The 19,550-nt window shown below is 43.9% G+C and overlaps 1 protein-coding gene and 1 long non-coding RNA gene across 8 annotated transcripts in view; one reads left to right on the plus strand and one right to left on the minus strand.

Annotated features, from left to right (window-relative positions):
- FGF13 (fibroblast growth factor 13) overlaps positions 1–2,165 on the plus strand; it is a 374,326-nt gene extending 372,161 nt beyond the window's left edge. For all 7 annotated transcript variants that reach the window (XM_038417611.2, XM_038417618.2, XM_038417614.2 and 4 more), the window contains one exon: positions 760–2,165. In XM_038417611.2, the coding sequence (XP_038273539.1) occupies positions 760–896 (137 nt within the window). In that variant the 3' untranslated portion in view covers positions 897–2,165. The remainder of the gene's footprint in view (positions 1–759) is intronic.
- Positions 976–19,550, minus strand: part of LOC122455762 — an 81,307-nt gene continuing 62,732 nt past the window's right edge. The window contains exon 2 of the long non-coding RNA XR_006274219.1: positions 976–1,108. This is a non-coding gene — a long non-coding RNA (uncharacterized LOC122455762). The remainder of the gene's footprint in view (positions 1,109–19,550) is intronic.

Below are 19,550 nucleotides of genomic sequence, written 5' to 3' on the forward strand. Positions count from 1 at the left end.
TTTTATGCTTCAGGGATGTTTATTAACTTGGTATAATATTCAGATGGTAACATTTTATCTCTACTACACAATTATTAAACATATGGTACCAGCACCCAAACATTAAAAACAATGCATGTGAGACATAGATGATGCCTTGTCTTAGTCCCCAGGTTTATTTGAGTAACCTCTTAAGGCAAATGCCATTTGAAATCATAGAGATTATCTCCAAGATGCACAACCCTGGATGGATAGACAGGCCATTTCAACTTACGTCTAGTCTAGCTTTACAGTTTACTTATTTAGGGCCAGATTCTCAGCGGAATCCAGTGCACTTACAAAACCACTGTATTTGTGTATTTAATAGAAAACTTGAAGGTTCATTTTTGTGGTCATTTACCTGGACCATATGCACAAATGTTGGGTCAGATCCATTGAAGTCAATGGAGCTAGGCTGATTTACGCCCTGTGAAAATCTAGCCTACATAATTTTGCAGAGAGAAAAGTGGTTATGTGCGTATTTTAGCTATTGCCTCTAATATTTTGCCCCTTAATATGAACCTTTGAAATTCTCTTTTCATGAGTGTTTGCATGTAGAAAAAGAGAAATCTCCTAATGATCTTATCCACGTAGTGAATACATTTCTTTTACTACTCCTATGTTACTTATTATTGAATGAAAAGTTCTAATTAGCCCTTGAAATTGCATAGCCAAGAACAGAGGCAAAAGAAGTCGCATATAAAATGTGCTGATGTGCTGCTATTTCTTTCTGATTTTCAGTGGCCATGTACAAAGAACCTTCTCTTCACGATCTCACAGAATTTTCAAGATCTGGAAGTGGGACCCCGACAAAAAGCAGAAGTGTTTCAGGAGTGTTAAATGGGGGGAAATCCATGAGTCAAAATGAATCAACGTAGCCAGGTTAAGGCAAGCCAAGTGCTCTGTAAATGGAACCTTACCTCTGGATGCCGTTGAATTCTTACTAGCAGTCTTTCATCCAAACCGTTCAATTGTTCAGGACAAGCCGCCGAACTTGCATAGGTCACTCGTTTATCAGCCATTAGATCTTCTGGTTGTCAAAGGATATATCCCAAATATGTAGAATATGCGTGTGCATATCACAAGGCACCTGGATAGCCAACAAAACATAACTGTGGAATAAATCTCAGAGAAGAAATGTCCAGCTCTTTTTCCTCTCTCTTTTTCTCTCTCTTTTTCTCTCCTATGCTTTGTGGAAAACTAAACAAAAACATTTTGCAGCATTCACTGCTGATAAGAATTTGCTTTCCAACCAAGAAATAAAAAGACCACTTTTGCTCTTCAAAGGAAATTTTAACGCTTATATGTTTTATGGGGGCAAACAACAAAAATGTAAACTCTATTGTTTTCTTGGCTTACTGTTTTATATCTAAGGCTTGATAACAAAGGTATCCTTTAATTTGGATTTGTGCAACTTTTTGATTTCTCAACTCCAATGGGCCTTTAAAGCTGTGTCTTTAAAAAAACAACAATAATAAATTCAGGGGTGGAACTAAGAGTCGGTGTCTCAGGCTCAAGCAAACAGTGTTCTTATGATTTTAAACACACTGAAATATAAATTTTTATAGATTTGTAGCATTCTGGTAAAGTTCTTGTGCTGACCCCAGTCTGTAGGAATTGAGTTGTTTTGTTAACCCGAGTCAGTGGAAAATAACGTAAAGGGATAAAATAATCCTCCAATGTAGATTTATCTTAATTCCATTTTGTGTACCATGTTAAACTATTGTTGTGGCGTCTTTTCTAAAGACAGAAACTGCGGAATTAAGCTGACTTAATTTTTTATAAGAAATGTCTTATTTGTAAAAGTCCTTCTTTCCCTGTAATGGACACGTGATTCTTGTGTAGGAGGAAGTGTTAGGACAGGTTACCCCTAAACAACATATACTCATACATGCTATTGGAAAAATTGTTTAAAAATTTAGTTAGGTTTCCATTTAGGTCATCATATCTGTTGCATGGGAGAAAGTTGGAATATTGGCATAGAGTTGCATGAGGTGTAAGATTTTGTGCATTAACCATCATTGGATTCTGTGCTCCAAACCTGACATAGTTTTGTACAAGCAGTTGTCTGCCTTGTACAAAAGAGTTGTTTATTATTTGTTGTATACACAATCATGCACTGAATAAACTATTTATATTAAGATGTACTTTTTTTTAAAAAAAAGCTTGCTGTTTTATTAGACAATGTACATTGCTGACTTTTACTTGGAGACACAGAATTGACAGTCAGATACATACAAATTATGAGTGTTACTAATATTATATATAACATTTTTTGGTTTGTAAACAGCTTTATGTGAAGCGGTTTACACCCCTGGAATACTATTCACAGTACAAATGAAAACCTGTCCTTCCGTAGTGGAGCCCATATTATAGGGTGACCAGATAGCAAGTGTGAAAAATTGGGACAGAGGGTGGGGGGTAATAGGAGCCTATATAAGAAAAAGTCCCAAATATCAGGACTGTCCCTATAAAATCCCTATACCTTCTTATATACCCAGCTGAGACTGCAAACAGCATGCTAATTACTTAAGAAGTCTAATATTCTCTAGAAGAACTTTTGAAGCCCTATGAAAAGTAGGGTCATGGGGAAAATATAACTGGCCGAGACTTTAGATCTCAAAGCTACTCAAGTTGTCCCTTTATGAGGTGGTATTTTCATCATGTCCCTTTGATTTCTGTATCAAATTTATTCAGTTTACAAGCAAAAGGTATGTGGGGTTAAGTTCTAGCCCCACACATTCACCTTTGGCTTGCCTGCATTCTGTCCCTCTCAACATAACCAGGGTTTGGCAGGCCAAATGGTGTTGTCCCCAGCACCTGTGCAAACCCCATGGGCACTGTGGATACTAGACTTTTTTTCCCTAAAATGTCCCATCATTTTTACTACTGGTGTCACCACCAGTGCATACATTAATGTCGACCAGCCATGAGCATTTGAGTTACTGTGAGCATTTAAGCAACAAAGGAAAGAGAAAGTTAAGATTTTGATTAGATTTGGGTGAAAAGGCAAATCTGGAGGTAAAGAGAACAGAGAAGAAAGGGAGACTCTTACAGTTATCCATAAACTTTAGCTAGAAATTAGAGTAGCATACTAAGTTATCTGGTCTATCCCCTCCAGTAAAGATTTGTTCCCTACTAAGTAGTTTGGCTTATCCCAGCCAAGCCTCCAAACTGTTTGAGATGTGCTCTTCACTCATTCAGATATGTCTAGACGGCGTCCCTATGAGAACCATCCACTTTTGGATATATAAGGATCTCACTTATAGTAGGAGCTTCTGCAGAATGCTCTTCTATCAGTCATTATATCCTGTAGCACCAGCTGTGTGGTAAACACCAAGGGCCAGATTTTCAAAGGTATTCGGGTGTATAATGGGAGTCAGACACTCAACCTGCTTACACACTTTAGCAATACACTCCTAGTGGGATTTTCAAGAGGGCCTTCCCTTCACCCCCTCCCCTGGTTCTTGTCACGCAGACTGAAAGCAGAAGACCAGAAGTCCGAAGTTCAGGCTATGTGATGTTTATTGGGTTAGTTCCAAGCAAGCATATCCATAGTGCTACATGCTGGCAGAGTCTGTTTCCAGTGTTCCATTCCCAGCTCTGACACTGCAGAGCCTGTTCCCCATTCCCACCTCCTCCTTTTTAGCAGGCCCCAAAATACCTGCATTGCATGCCTCTGTCCCGCCCCGTCCCACCCCTTACAACTTATGGTCATGTTTTAGGGTTTTGGAGGGTCTTCATCCCACCTCTTTTGTACCCCATGGGAGGGGTAAGGAGTGCGGTCGTGCTGTGGCCAAGAAAAGTCTTTTCTTTGGCATTTAGTGTTTCTTATACCTGCCCATCTCCACTTGCCCCTCCTAACTGCTTGCTTGACCTTGGCTTGAGAGAGGAGCAAGGCAGCCTTTGTGACAAAGCTCTGTCCTTGTCTCCGTGAGTCCCGCGTTTCCTGGTGGATTTCTCTAGCCTCAGAGGTTCACTGTGACCCTCCACGTAACCCTTCTTTCTCTAGGGACAAGGGTCACAGTCTACTGAGCCATTTTCATCATAAGCCAGCGAGGGAGGTGAGGAGAAGTTATTCTTCCTTGCACAGTCTCTGTTGTCTCCCAGTCTCAGTGATTAATCAGGGGGCAAAGGTGGGGGGAGGAGCCCGGGCCCACCCTCTACTCCGGGCTCCAGCCCAGGGACCCTAATAGTATCAGCTATGGTATCTGACCTTTTAGAAACATGACATGTACAATTCCCTGGGCTACTTCCCCCACAGCAGCCCTCACTTCCTCAAGCTCCACTTCATCCTTACCTCAGGGCCTCCTTCCTTGTGCCTGATATGGTGTGTACTACTCAGCCTCTCCAATCACGCAACTTCCTCCCACAGCTCCTGACATGCACCCCCACCTGACTGACTGGGAGGCTGAGTATGTGGGTATAATCATAAACCCTCGTAACAATAACAAAAAGCCATAAGAAGCTGTCTAGGCAGCTTTTGCTATGTCACTATTCTAAATGGCAGGCCTGAGTTTTTTTCTGGTATCAGGTCGGGCCAAGATGGAAGAATGACACATTATTTTTCCCCAATGCTCCTTTTTGTCAGTGCAGAAGGAGTCAGCATTTGTGTAGTGTTAAATTTACCAGGAGTTTTTGTCTTGCTTTATGACCCCCTACAAACCCCAGCTGTCCCCTCACAGAGGGGTGACTAACATAAAAGGTAACGAGTCTACACCATGAGCTAAAGGTGTTAACTCCATTGCCTGACAGCAGAACTAGGCGCTTATCCCCTGTGGCTGGCATTTTTTTCAAAGCAGCCTCGGCCAGTTAGGAGCCTGACTCCAATTACAGATGAACAGAAGTGGAGCACCTAGCTCCTTTGGGCTTGATTGAAAAATCCCACCTATGTGGATTAACCCTCACAGGGGAGGACACAGGACAATTAACCAGTATGTTACACACACACCCCAGAAATCGGACTAACAAGACACGTGCTAATCTTTCCCCTCCTCCCACCCCGGCCCACTCAGGCACATTGCTTGTTGTTTCAGCTCACCTCCCGCCCCCAACTTTTCATCTGGTTGTCTTCTACTTAGGGCATGGCTACACTTGCAGATGTAGAGCGCTTTGAGTTAAACCAGCCTTCCAAGAGCACAGTAGGGAAAGCACTGCAGTCTGGCCACACTAACAGCTGCAAGCTCACTGGTATGGCCACATTTGCGGCACTAGCCCTCTCTAAATACTGATGATGCAGGTGGCGTTTTCAATGGAATGCAGTGAGAATGGGGCACTTTTTAGCTCTTTATGAAAGCCACAACCATAAAATTTGCCCATGTGAAAGGTTTCACCCAAACAATTCCTTAGATTCATCTTTTTACCCGGGATAGGAGGGTGTGGTTTCAAAAGCAGCTGTAATTTAGGAGCCTAAAGTCTATTTTCGCAAGTGACTTAGGCACTAAAGCCCATTGACTTGCAGTGAGATGTTGGCTACTAAGTCACCTGGGAACATTTCAAACTATTAGCCTAGATCAGTGGTTCTCAACCTATTTACCACTGTGGGCTACATATGCAGCTTTTGCTGTGTTATGGTGGCCGCATCCAAACCCTATATATACTATCTATCTGTATGGCCCTGAGACTGTTACATGGGCTGCAGCTATGTGCTGATTGGCCCGAGACCCACTGCCCTAGATGCTTTTATGTAACATTATATTTAATTTGCAAACTGGATACAATTAACTTAGGCTTGAATAGAGACTGGGAATGGATGAGTCATTACACAAAGTAAAACTATTTCCCCATGGTATTTCTCCCTCCCACCCCACCCCCCACTGTTCCTCTGATATTCTTGTTAACTGCTGGAATTAGCCTACCTGCTTGTCACCATGAAAGGTTTTCCTCCTTCCCCCCCTGCTGTTGGTGATGGCTTATCTTAAGTGATCACTCTCCTTACAGTGTGTATGATAAACCCATTGTTTCATGTTCTCTGTGTGTGTGTATATAAATCTCTCCTCTGTTTTTTCCACCAAATGCATCCGATGAAGTGAGCTGTAGCTCACGAAAGCTTATGCTCTAATAAATTTGTTAGTCTCTAAGGTGCCACAAGTACTCCTTTTCTTTTTGCGAATACAGACTAACACGGCTGCTACTCTGAAACCTGTAACATTATAGTTATTGTCCCACAGTCATCTAAGAGCTGCTTCTTTATTTTACAGAACATCCTTAACAAATTTACTTTGGGGCCGAATTTCAAAAATGACTAGCCGCAGGTGCCTCTGGACTGGATGCTTACTGCTCAGACACGCACAGCCTCTGCAGTGTGATGTCAGGGTTTATTTCTGGTTGGAGTGGTTCAACTAAGCTGACCTGGGGAAGGACGTCAGTGGCTGAGGCTTACTCCAGCAGGGTAAAGCTATTCAACAAACACTTAGCGGATGACTTGCTGCCACCAAGGTCTTGTCTACACTAGCCTGATAATCCCCAGGATTCAGCAACGACCAACACTAGTGTAGCTGCGCTTGTATTAAGCTGTGGCTGTACTCAGCGACCAGGTGTTTGTTTCCAAAGCCTGCCCTGAGCAGAGTTTCCTGGCATACTGGTTAACATCCCTACCCCGGAGCCATCGCTGTACTAGGGGCTCAGCTCTGGTGCAGATGCAGGACCGCTCGGAGTGTCAATTTTTCTAGGGCAGACACCATCACCCCAGTTTCCCTTCCTGCTGCTCATAGCTGACTTTGCTAGCGTAAATGCGCTCTGCGCTTTCACACTGGGCTAACACTAGAGCGGCTTAAAATTTAATCACAAAATCTTGCATCTGAATAAAAAGAGGGTGGGGGAGCGGACATTGCAAATAAAGTTGAGATTATTGTTTTAATACTGTTTCTCAACCAGCTCATTAACACTTTCTGACCATGGTGTGTATTTAAAACCAGTTCGATGGAGCCTTGGCTACACTAAGGAAATTTTGCCCCATGGCTCAGGTGCGTTCAGCGTCTAGTGACATCAGGTGCCCTGATGGTGCTGGGTCGTAGGTTGCTGCTGGTCTCTTGCAGCACACTATCATCCAGGCCTGCTCAGAGCATCTCTGATGGTCAAACAGAGGTTTCAATAGCCTAAGCAGTTCTCCTGAAACTCCAGTTCCAGAACCCCCATTTATTTAGGCCAATCTGCTAAGCACAGAAGCGTGAGATGGCTGGCAAGGGAGCCCGTGCCAGCCCACAAGCCATTTTCATGTTTTCTGATTTAGCACTGTGTGTTGGCCTCACAACACCCTCCCCTGCATTCCTCCTTCATTCACTACCATGCAGGGCTTTGTCCTCCGTGTCTCTTGAGACATGCCCTCCCCGATAGCCGTCATTTCCCTGCGCCACTTACAGCCGCCACCCACAAACATGCGGATGAGCAGCAACATGGCGGAAGGAGGCTGTGTGGCATTCCCTAGAGTCTTGAAAGGAATTTGTGAATGACCAACGCCACTGCTGATGTGCTTTATAAAACAGGGAGTGCGCCCTTGCTTCAGGCACTCCAGGAGACCTCACTCTAAGCACAAAGTTTTTCATTTCTTTCTTTTTAGAAAACTTTTTCTCTCTACCTTTCCGCACAGAGGCGGTGGAGAGCCAGTTTTCCCGGCTATTGGCAAGGCAAACGTCCTCACTTATTTGAGTTTCCTCCTCACACCAGTGTGGTTGACAACACACCTTGCTTGCCTGTCTGTGGTCAAGTAGGGCTCCTCACTCTCCTTCTCCCAGCATCTACAATCACTGGCACTTGACACATAGAGACAAGTCCTTGCACTGGGGAATTTACAGTCTGTACTATACAGGCACAGAATGGCCGTGTGTTAGCCTCAGAGACAGCAGTGGAACGGTAAGTTTTGGTGCAGGCTACGTAGGCAATGAGGAGTAAAGGCAGTTTGCACTGGGAAGAGTCCTTCCTGACCACAGACAGGCAGGCAAGGAGAGTTGTCAACCACACTGGTAGAAGGAGGAAGCACAAGGATTCAGGAGAGAGACTATGAATCTAGATTTGACCTTGTTTAGCCTGTCTAGGCCTTATTTTCCTGTCCATAAAATGGCTATTCTGCTAATTCCCAAACTCACAAGAGATGTATGAAGGTAAAGTCATGAATGGTTGTGAGGCCCATGGTGCTGAGCACCATAGATCTGTGAATAAATACAGAGGGACTCTATCTGATGTTCAGCTAGCTAGAGGGGTAAATATTAGAGCCTGGAGGAAAATTTTGACTTTCAATCAAAAAACGGAAAACTTGTTTTTGGAAACAGAATTTTTTGCAGCAAGGCAATTGAGGCCAAAACCCAATCAGCCATCAACAAACCATTCTGATGGGAAATTTATTGACCAGCCCACGTAAATATCAGTTGTGGCTGCATAGCTGTGGTGGAAAAATGGCAGGCCCCTTGTAAAGCTCAGGCTTTTGTGCCTTATTCTCAGATTGTAGCACTTTAGTAAAAAATCTCTTTTAAGCCACCACACCCAGCTTGCTATGTATGTGGATGTTTGCAGGAGCTTGCATACCAGGGCACAATGAGTGCAATTTCCTTGACAAATGTTGGCACGACTGCCACTGAAGAAACTCCCTCACTTACCGCTGACTGGATTTACAGGCCTACCAGGCTGGCAAGGTGAAACTCAGCAATGAATCAATTTCTAACAGTGGCCAAAAGGCCTTGTCTACACTAGATAAGATTTACTGGTCTAGCTCTTCTGGCAAACACGCCTAGCATAAACGTAGCTTATACTAGCAGAAAAGAGTGCTTTGTCAATACACTTTATACCAATCCCCACATGAAATAAGCTATGCTGGCAAAAGGACTTTTGCCCCCCACAATAATGTGTCTACAGTCAGGCTTTTGGTGGTCTAAAAATAATGGGGAGGGGGGTGGAAATCCCACCTCTACGTGACGTACTGGCAAAAATTTCTAGTGTAGAACAGGTCAGGTATAACAATAGATCTTTGTATTTAGAAACTGGCTGGCAGAACAGAATAGAAAAGATATAAATGCTGAGAACTCTGATGCTATTATTTCTATTAGTTCTGCTGCAAACATTATGCCATAGTCAGAAACTCAAATGGACAGCATAGTATATGAAGCTAGATATTAAATGGATGCTAAAATAACATTCATAGGCATTCTAATAACCCCTCAACCAACAAAAGAATAAGCATATAAGCCTCAACTTACATCTGCTGACAACTTTTGTCGATCAGATTAAAACCACGTGTTGTGGATTGAAACACAAATCAGCTAAATGTCATTGTATAACACAGGCAAAGATTTCTGTAGTAATATGATGTGGGTGGGTTTTATGCTCAAGGTTCAACTGGTCTGTGACATTTGGTTTGATGTCCAGCTTCGATATGATTGCAGAGTCAGAAACAGGGTTTAAAGCAATATCTGTGGCTGCATTCACACAGCAAACTAAACCATGTCTCCCTTTACAGACAAGGAAGTGGAACAAAGAACTCTCCCCTCATCCCCCCCATTGAGCAGAAACAAGATCTGCTTCTTCAGAGGAACAGCTTTAAAAGTGTCGACCCCATTTCTTCAGTGCCTCTGTTTAAAGCCTTTGAATGGCTTCGTACAGCTGATTTCTCTGCAACAAACTCCATTTCACACACCTGTTGCAATAGAACATGCTTGGAAACATAAATTGATGGATGGCAAAAAAATAACTAATTTAGCTCCAAAATATACGAGTTGCTGCATTGGAACTGCAACTGTTCCAGCATGAACAGGTGGAAGGCTGGGAATGAGAGAAACCATGTCCTTGACAAAGTACAAGAAGAAGAACTGCAGCAGAAGCTACTGGAGAGTAACAAAACCTCAACAGAAGGACTGGTCTCCAACGCCTTCATTAGGACTAGCAGTGGAAGCAGCAACACAAGCACTTCATCCAAAGTTTTGCTCTTATACCCAGATCTTCCATTCACTGGACCAATTTTCACTTTCTTAATCCACAGCAGCTTAAGGAACATTTTCCTGCTGTCCCTCCCTGTGATTTCCTCCAACCTATGAAGAGCACCCCACACTTTTTTTTCATTGCCCCTCTCACATGTACTTCCACTGCACTCATATAGCTCAGTTCATCACTCACATTTACTCAGCAGAAGGCTGATCTTTTAATCCTTCACAAGGCATTTCACTTACCTAGTTAACTACATCATTGAAAGCATGCCTGGCAGCTCCGTCTTTGCCCTTCCTCTAAGTCTGTGCAGTGTGGGGCAGCTGCTAGCAAGACGGGAAGTCAGCAAGTCCGCCGTGACAAAGGGCTTTGCCTCCGTGTCTCACTCAGCAGGTGAAAAACAGACTCTCTGTGCATTTCCCCCCTCTGCCTGAACTCCTTGGAACCCTTCAGAAAGATTGAAAATAATTATCTGCCAACTTGAGATGCAATAGGTCAGTCATGAACCTGGGAGGAACTTTGCTAGGTGCACCACTATTCTGAAACACAATTACTACCTTCTTGATCCATCTGCCGGAGCTGTTTTCGCAAAGGCCTGCATTTCAAGTCACACATCATCACTTTAGCCCCGTTTAGAAGGAAGCCATTACTCTTTCTTGCAATGCACAGATCTTTTTTCACATTATGGTTGGCAGCCACCACTCCAAATCACTCCACCATCTTTGTCCATACATCCATCTTGTATATATGTATCTATCTTTCATAAACTGCTCTGTGGTTATTCTTGGATGACCTCCACATATCTCCTGCCCTAGCTGCTCAGCTATCTTTAGCTCTTCTGCAGAGTAAGTCAAATTCACCTTCAGTGAAACTCTGCTCAACTCAATCGCATGACACAAAGAATGACTTTGGTTCACTCTGCGGCTTTGTCTACCATTCACCTTACCACTCGCTTCCAGTTCTCTAGTACCTTATGCTCAGGTGGCACAAAGAGGTCATAATTTGCCCAGAAATTCACAGCAGAGAATGTCTCTGTGGTAGCAGAACTCTCTCTGGGGTGAAATTATGCCAGATCTGTGTCTACACCTGTGTCAGAGATGGGTCTCCAGAGCTCAGCACCACAAATTGTCCACTGCAGCTGGATCCAAACCCAGTGGCTCCCTGACACCATCTTCTCTCTCCTGGGCTGAGCAGAGCTCTGGCAGAGGACAGACTATCTGTAAATGACAACAGTTCCCTATCTCAAACTATGTATTTTCCCTAGCACACATTCCCTCTTTCCTGAGCTTTGTTATTGCTAACTTACAGGCATTTAAAAAATCTCTGAATGCAAATAGTTCTATTTTGTCATTTCTGGATTTTATTTAATAAATACCATGGTTGCACCTTAGTGGGTCATAGCAACATTCTGGCTTTTTAAAGTATTAGAGAACAAAGTGCAAGGCCAAAATAACACCAGCTGTTGGGTTAGAACCTCAGCTGGTGTGAATCAGTGTAGTTCCAGTGACATCCCAGAAGCTGTGATGATCTACAGCAACTCTTCAAATGGTACATCAGCTCCTTGGATGGTGCAAATATTGTAAGACCAACTTTTGGCCAATGTTTGGTGCCACAAATGGCTCCCAAAAGCAGCAGGGGACAGGGATGGAGAAGAAGGGCAAAACTGCTTGTTAAGTTGTTTCCGAGGAGCTGGAACGTTCAGCCCTATTGTATAATCTCCAAGGCATTTCACAAACATTGTGCTTTTTCACCTTTTTTGGGGAAATTGCCTCCAAACATAAAAAAAAAATCTATAACCCATATCATGTCATTTTTTTTCTAACAATAGTAAATCTCAGACGATTCTGAAGTTGTATTTGGCTCTAATAAATATCCTTAAACTTGGGTGTTTGTTCAGAATTTATTCAGACCTCTTGGGTCTTCACAGCTAGGCTGGAAATTTCACAAGAAAATGGCCCCTCTAAAATATTTAGTACTTCTTGCCCTGAATTTGGCAGGAAATGTCACAAGAACACTAATATTTCAGTCCTTCTAGCTCCAGATGGAACCCAGAAATATAGTGTCCCATAAAACACAGGACCTCATTCTCCTCTCATTAACTCTACTGAAATTCCATTTACTGGAGATGAACCCCTCCCCCACCCTCCTGATTGTCCCCTGGAGGAGAAGTAAGTTCTAGTTTGGCTTGGCTTTTGGGTGAGAATTTGAGGGGTGAAGAGGTCAAGCGGTGGATGAGTTATTTTCAATTCACTTATCCCTCATGGTTTTTTTGGTTTTCTAAATGTGCGGGATCTGAACCAAAGTTCAAAATGCATGCTATGAGGAACTGCCTTATTTTTAACAAAAGTGCAACAGGCAGACATAATGTAGAAAGATGATTCAACATTACAAAGCAATTTTGCGCTTAATGTAATTCTGTTATCAGCTAATCTCTCTGACCACAGCCCACCCACACACCAAGAGATAGAGTTGCCAATACCAAGATTTTCATTCCAGTCTGTTTGGTATTTCACAAGGAACAATGACAATAGGAACCACTGACCACGCACAGGGCCAGGCACAGATCTGGGGGCTGAATGCTAAGGTAGCTCAACATAACCCCTCTCCCTCCCCTGAGCCTGAGTTTGCTCTGTTAGGGACACTGCCCCTTGTTTTGTATTACAGTTGGTAAATTATACCAGGGTCCAAATAGCCACAAAGGGCCAATACGCACCCAAGGATTGTCATGGCACAGGGGTGCCATGACTCATTTCTTGCGTCATACTCCCTTTTACTTGCTATGCTGGCATGAGGATTAGTGAGAGGGGCAAAGGCCCCTGTGCTGGTGCTATGCTACCAGAGGATTACTCGGGGGATCTTCATTTGAGGCCAGATTGCACCTGTGGTAAAGTGCAAATAGCCACACTGCACCAGAGAAGCTGGCCCATAATGTTTGACCACTCCCAGCATAGTGCCTCCTAGCAATGACAGGACTAGAAGGCGATAGACATCTTGAAAATACTACTGATTTCCTTATTAGCTCTGTTAAGAAGCCATTACAGTCTAGCAGGACTTTTTTCTGCAGCAGATGATAGCAGTCGTTAGGAGCATTAAACCACTACTGCTCATCTTTTGCTGCTCTCACCAAGAACATTTATAAGAATATAGAAACATTTTTCACACTAACCAAAGAAACCACAATAATAAATTTCTTCACCTCCCACATAGCTGGGACAGAGTTTATAGCGTTACATTCAAAACCCTCACTGATCAGCTAGATTTTTAGCTACCATATAAAGAAGATTGCCTTCTTATCCAAACACATAGCCTCCAATAGTCTTATTATTCATGTATGTTTAGCCTCGGTCATCAAAATTCAACTCTCATGAACCTGATTCTGCCATGTACTAAGAGCTCTTAGGTCCCACTGAAGTCAATGGAAGCTAAGGACACTTAAGGTCTGATCCAAAGCCTACTGAAGTCAACGATCGTCTTTCCATTGACTTCAAGAGGCATTGGATTAAGCCATCAGCATTTTGTCAGATCAGGCTCTGAATTAATATCAATTTCTTGAATGTATAAGATAATTACACACTACAACGCGTTCTGTTATGAGCAAACATGAGATGATATGTTAGGTTTCTGCAGTCTGATACCAACAAAGCTGAAGATATTATTACTACTTATTGTCAATTACTGTTTATTTATTTGTATTCATATTCGTGTTCAGGATTTTTTGGTAGATATATCTTAGTTCTTTTTTTTCACCTGAAAATCTCACTAGACTGAAAATCTCGACCTCAACTTTCTGGAAAACCCAACCAGAAGTCTTTAAGGGTATCCATGTATTTATTTGCACTGGGATAATTTTATTGGTGAGGTTTGAAGTTTCACAGAAATGAGTACACCCAAAATTCTTTGTTTAGCTAATTGAGGATGGACAACATACAACAGGCACATGAATTTTTTCCATGCTCTACGCAGCACTACAGCAAGCTACTTATTATTGTGCTAAAGGCAGTGTTGCCGGTGCTTGCCATTTTATCGCTAGCCTTGCTGTAGGTGAGGTTTTTCATGGAGTCCTGTGACTGCACAAGAATCTCAGCTTTGTTTAAAAAAAAAATAAACCCACTCTACGTGTCTGGCCTTCATGCTTGCAAAGTATAGCTTGCAACCATGAATGCTAAAGCCTTAAATACCAGAAGGCAAACAAAACAAGACCCCCAAACTGTATTATTTTTAAGGTACCGGGATTTTTGGTGACCTGCCTTATGCTTTTTTGAATGCATGGCGTTAGCAACACTGATCATGGCTACACTTCAATCAGGCAGCAAGGACTAGCTACCTGGATACAATCCTACGCAGGACTTAAGGGACATGCTCAAGCAGCTAGCCCGAGCCGCTGCCCATGCCGCCACAGCTACATGGCTGATTTTAGCAAGTTAATTCAATCAAAGCTAGTATGCCTGTTTGTAGCTGTCCCAGTTACAATATCGTATGTGTCTTGCATCCCTCGGACTACATCTGAGGACAGATCTTCAGCTGGTGTCAACTGTCATCACTCCACTGAAGACAAAGGAGTGATGACCATTTGACACCAGCTAAGGCTCTGGCCCCTACGGGTAAAGCAGCCAAGCAAAGCGGATATGGGGAACATATGCACAGAGAACTGAGATCATGTATACACCCTCCCTGATAGCTTACCTCTCAGGCAATTGTGGGGACTTCTGTTCAGCAGCCATCTGAGGAGACGGCGCATATAAAGCACCCTGCAGGCCACCTGTATTTCTATACTAGATGACGAATAAGTTACTCTAGAGTGAACTGCTTCGCTGGAATAAATAGTTCAATATATTTCATATCCATAAGGCTACATTTTTACTAGCATCTTAAAGAATGCTAACCCCCTAAGTAAGTTATACGTAGCGTGGTATTATGGGGAGCAAATGGGCATCAAAGGAAAAAGCTAAAATTCAGGGCTGGATGAAAAAGAAGAGATTTTTTACCCCAGAAATGGAGTAAAGAGAAGCAACAAAGAGTTTTTAAAAACATCCAAAGCATTGAGTTATGATACTACTGGGCTTGTAGAAACAATCTCATGTTAGCCCTTTAATGACTCTTATGTTGTTTTATTACTGCTACTCACAATGGTACCTCCGCTAACTCTGTATTTATTATTATATTTCTCTCTCCTAAGTCAGAATGCTCCTAAAGAATCCCGCCCAACTGTTCCTATCTACCAGGGGTCAATGTCAGGCCCTAACGTCACACCCCAGGAAAGGAATGGTATTATAGCTTTGCCAAGGCTTTACCGTCCCAATTTCAAAGCCATCACTAAATTACTCCTGTTTTTCTGGGTTTAAGTCAGACCCTGGACTATGATGTTAACAAAATTCTTTGGTAGCTGAATATGACTAAAAGTGGTTCATAATGACAAGTATAGGTGAGGACAATTATTATAATAACTGGGGGTTCTTGCCAATAATAAATTCAAATAAGCTGTTTAAAATACACACGGAGTAAAGGCTGTGTTTTATGAAAGTGTGAATGAGACACTTGCCAGCAGAAACAAAGATTGTGTTGCATTTTGCTGACAAAGATGACTCATTCTTTTTCTCACTTCCTGACTAGTCAAGACCATAAATACTTCATCCTCGGCACAGGCCTGAAGGCCAGTCTAAAGCATCATTCAATGGGGCCCCTCCTCAAAAAGCACCTTACGTGCAAAGATATGGACCATTTTGTTATATGTTCACAGAAAGGCTGCTCTGTGTGATGTTCAATGATCAGTCAGGCCCAGATCCCCAAAGGTATTTAAGTGCCTAACTCCCTTTGAAATTATTGGGAAAGTCACATAGGCCCAGATCCACAAAGACAGTGGTTCTCAAACTAGGACTGCTGCTTGTTCAGGGAAAGCCCCTGGCAGGCCAGGCCAGTTTGTTTACTTGCCGCGTCCACAGGTTCAGCCGATCGCGGCTCCCACTGGCTGTGGTTCGCCGCTCCAGGCCAATGGGGGCTGCGGGAAGGGTAGCCAGCACATCCCTTGGCCCAAGCCGCGGACTAAGAAATAGAAAGGAAAATGGTCAAGTAAGTCTTTTTCAGGCATCTCCATAAAGAGGGAGTAATGGGCATCTCCATAGAATGGGCTATGTTAATTACAATACCATCTGTTAACCAAAGTTTTTCACCTGTCTGCGCCTCAACTGTTTGAGGGTAATTAACATGGGCGGCGTGTCGCATAGGCTGGGGGAGGCTGTGCCTCCCCAATCAGCCTGGTCCACCCATGACCCTCCCTGAAGCCCTGCTTTCCCCCAGCCCACGCAGGCTGCTCCTCTTCTGGGGCTAGGACTAGGGTGCTGGGGGGCCCTGGCTCAGAGAGTGGGGGGCTGGAGGCGCTGGGGCTGCCTGCCCCGTACTTGGGGGGGCGCACACCCACCCTGTGCTGGGGGCCACGTACTGCCCACCTGCACACCCTGAGCTAGGGAGCCAGGGATGGTTGAATGCCATCCACCCATGAGTTGGGGCTTGGCGGGGGAGGCTGGCAGCCACGAGGAGGGGAGGCTCCAGCAGGGAAGAGGAGGGGGAGCTGGCTGTGGGCTAGCCTCCCCCAGACGGTGGTTCACCCACCACCCATGGTAATTAACTATTTACCAAGGGTCATGGTGGACTCTCCATCACTGGCATGTTTTAAAACACGATTGGAGGTTTTTTCTAAAAGCTCTGCTCTAGGAATCATTTTGGGGAAATTCTATGGCCTCTGCTATACAGGAGGTCAGCCTAGATGATCACTCTGGTCACTTCATGCCTTGGAGGCTGTGTAAAAACCATGCAGCCTCACACTTATATGTGACAGGGCACTAGATGGTGAGGATTCAAAGTTACTACAGAGAATTCTTCCTGCGGTGTCTGGCTGGTGGGGCTCACCCGCGTGCTTAGAGACTAACTGATCCCCACATTCTCTCCGGGTCAAATTGGCAGAGACCCTGCAGGGGATTTTGCCTTCCTATGCAGCATGAGGCATGGATCACTTGCAGGTTTAAACTAGACTAAATCATGGCCCCAGACCTCTAAGCGACAGAAGCTGGGACTGGATGACGGGATGGATCATTTGAAACTGCCCTGTTCTGTTCATTTCTTCTGACACAGTGGTTCTCATCCAGGGGTATGTGTACCTCGGGGGCAGGGGACATCAAATCAATGTTTTTCAAGCTGGAGGGTCACAACCCGCAGGGGGATCACAGGTCAGGGTTCGGGGAGTTGCAAGTATAGGACTGGCACTAGGGGGTGGTAAGCAGGGCAACTGCCTGGGGCCCCACTGTGGGACCTGTGCAGCTAAGTTACATGCTTCAGCCCCAGTCTACGGGGCTTGGACTTCAGACTCTGGAAAGGGGTACAGTAGTTGGGAAAGGTTGAGAACCACTGCTCTGATGCACCTGGCCCTGGCCATTGTCAGACACAGGATACTGGGCTAGACAAACCATTGGTCTGGCCCAGCATGGCCGTTCTTATGTTCTTAAGTTACACTGGCATAAAACTGGGGTTATTGTTACTACTATTATTTGTATTACGATAGCACCTGGGAATCCAGTCAAAGATCAAGGCCCCATTGGGCAGCAAACAAGACAATCCCTGCCCCAGAGAACTTGGTGGCAGCCAGAATGAGGCAGATTGGTCACACCAAATAAAAAGGATGGGGGAGGATGAGGTACCACACCCTGCCACCTCTTGAGAACCCCTCATGTAAGAGATGCGTAAGAAGATGTTTTATGTGGCTTGGAAGTGTGGTCCAGTAGACCGAGTGCTGTGCTCGTATTCAGAAGACCTGGGTTCCAGTCTTGGCTCTACTACTGGCTTGCTGGGTGACCTTCAGCATTTCTATGTGCCTCGGTTTCCCCATCTATAAAATGGGGATGATAATAATACTGACCTGCTTTGTAAACTCTGAGATCTACTGATGACAAGAGCTGTATAAGATCTAAAGTACTGTTGTGGGCAATTCTGTCATATGTGGGTGTGTGCATAACACCCAGGTCAGCGCATATTCTGGGGTCACTGAGACATAGTGAGGAACAAGCAGCAGAGCAGGGCAATAAATTGTTAGTTTATTGGTGCTAGGTTTCCCCAAGTTGATTCTGTGTTCGTTTGTTCCCTTTTATTAGTTTTCTCCTGTTTTATACACAGACTCAGCACTTGGAAGCAGAGAAGTATGGCCTGTTAAGGGCACCCAGAGAAGGTTTTCCCCAGGTTTCTGGGTAGAGGCTTGCACCAGTGTGTTTGTTAATTTTAAGAGGAACCCCATGCCACCTGAACCTGGCCCGTGTTGCTGCCAACAACAGCTGGCAGCAGGGTTATAATAATGATAGACAACTATTGATTTCAATAGGGTTTAGATCACAAATGCATCAGTGAAACAGTAAGGCTCAGCTGGAACCAATTAACGAACCCCCATCTGCAAGCTCTAGCCCCAGATTCTGATCTCAGTCGCAGACTAACTCCCTGGAGTTCTCTGCTTGGTGTCCCCTCTGAACTCGTGATTTTATACAAGTGACCCACACTCCCATCCCTGTTTTTTCATTTGTCACTCCCGAAATTATTTGATGCCTGGGTCCGGTGGTGGGGGAGACCTTCAGAGGTGGGCAGGCATATACCTGCCCATCCCCCATGCTTCAATAGGTGCAGAGTAACTCCACTGATTCCAGTAAAACTGAAATCAACATTGACTTTAAAATAGTTTTATCTAGAACAGCAATTCACTCTGTTGCTGGAGTAGCTCAGCCATTACCTAAAGTATAATTATGTCACAGTGGTTAATCTGTGAAATATTTATATAGATAACAAACTTAACCATTTCAAAATTTAATTAATCCTATTTTCATCCCAAATGATTTCTTAGAACAATATCTGAAATTGTTTTACCTTTTCCCATTGTCTAACAAACTAATGAACTTTTCCATCTGAGCGTTTTACTACTTTAATTGTCTGATCACTGAACCATCCCATATGATAATTAAGTAAGTTAATAATGCAGAGCAATCTTAACCAAAATCACTTTTTATTAAGTAAAAGCATGGCATTTGGTAGTGTCATTTTCACTGAGTTAATTTAGAAAAGCAGTTAATGTCTTCTAAACTAGAGGCATAATTTAGGAACACAGCACTCACCTGGAGACCAAGACATTGATAATAATACTATTTTATAATAAAATAATGACAATACCACCTCACTCTTCTATAGCACTTTTCAGCCTCAGATCTCAGAGTGCTTTACAAAGAGGGTCATCATCATCATCCTCCCCATTTTAGAGATGGGGAAACTGAGGAACAGAGCGGTGACGTGACTTACCCAGGGTCACTCAGCTGCTTGCATGTGTCATGTGTGCATTGTGCCAGGGTTCAGGATAATTATCAACCTTGTGTGTCTGTGGCCACCTGTTTCAGAGTAGCAGATTGACAGAGCCAGAAGAGTACCCAGAAGTCACCTACTACAGGACAGGCCCAACAAAGAAAACAACAGAACGCCACTAGCCATCACCTTCAGCCCCCAACTAAAACCTCTCCAACGCATCATCAAGGATCTACAACCTATCCTGAAGGACGACCCATCACTCTCACAGATCTTGGGAGACAGACCAGTCCTTGCTTACA

The sequence above is a fragment of the Dermochelys coriacea genome, chromosome 9, assembly GCF_009764565.3.
Source record: "Dermochelys coriacea isolate rDerCor1 chromosome 9, rDerCor1.pri.v4, whole genome shotgun sequence".
In the NCBI taxonomy this organism is placed as follows: domain Eukaryota; kingdom Metazoa; phylum Chordata; order Testudines; family Dermochelyidae; genus Dermochelys; species Dermochelys coriacea.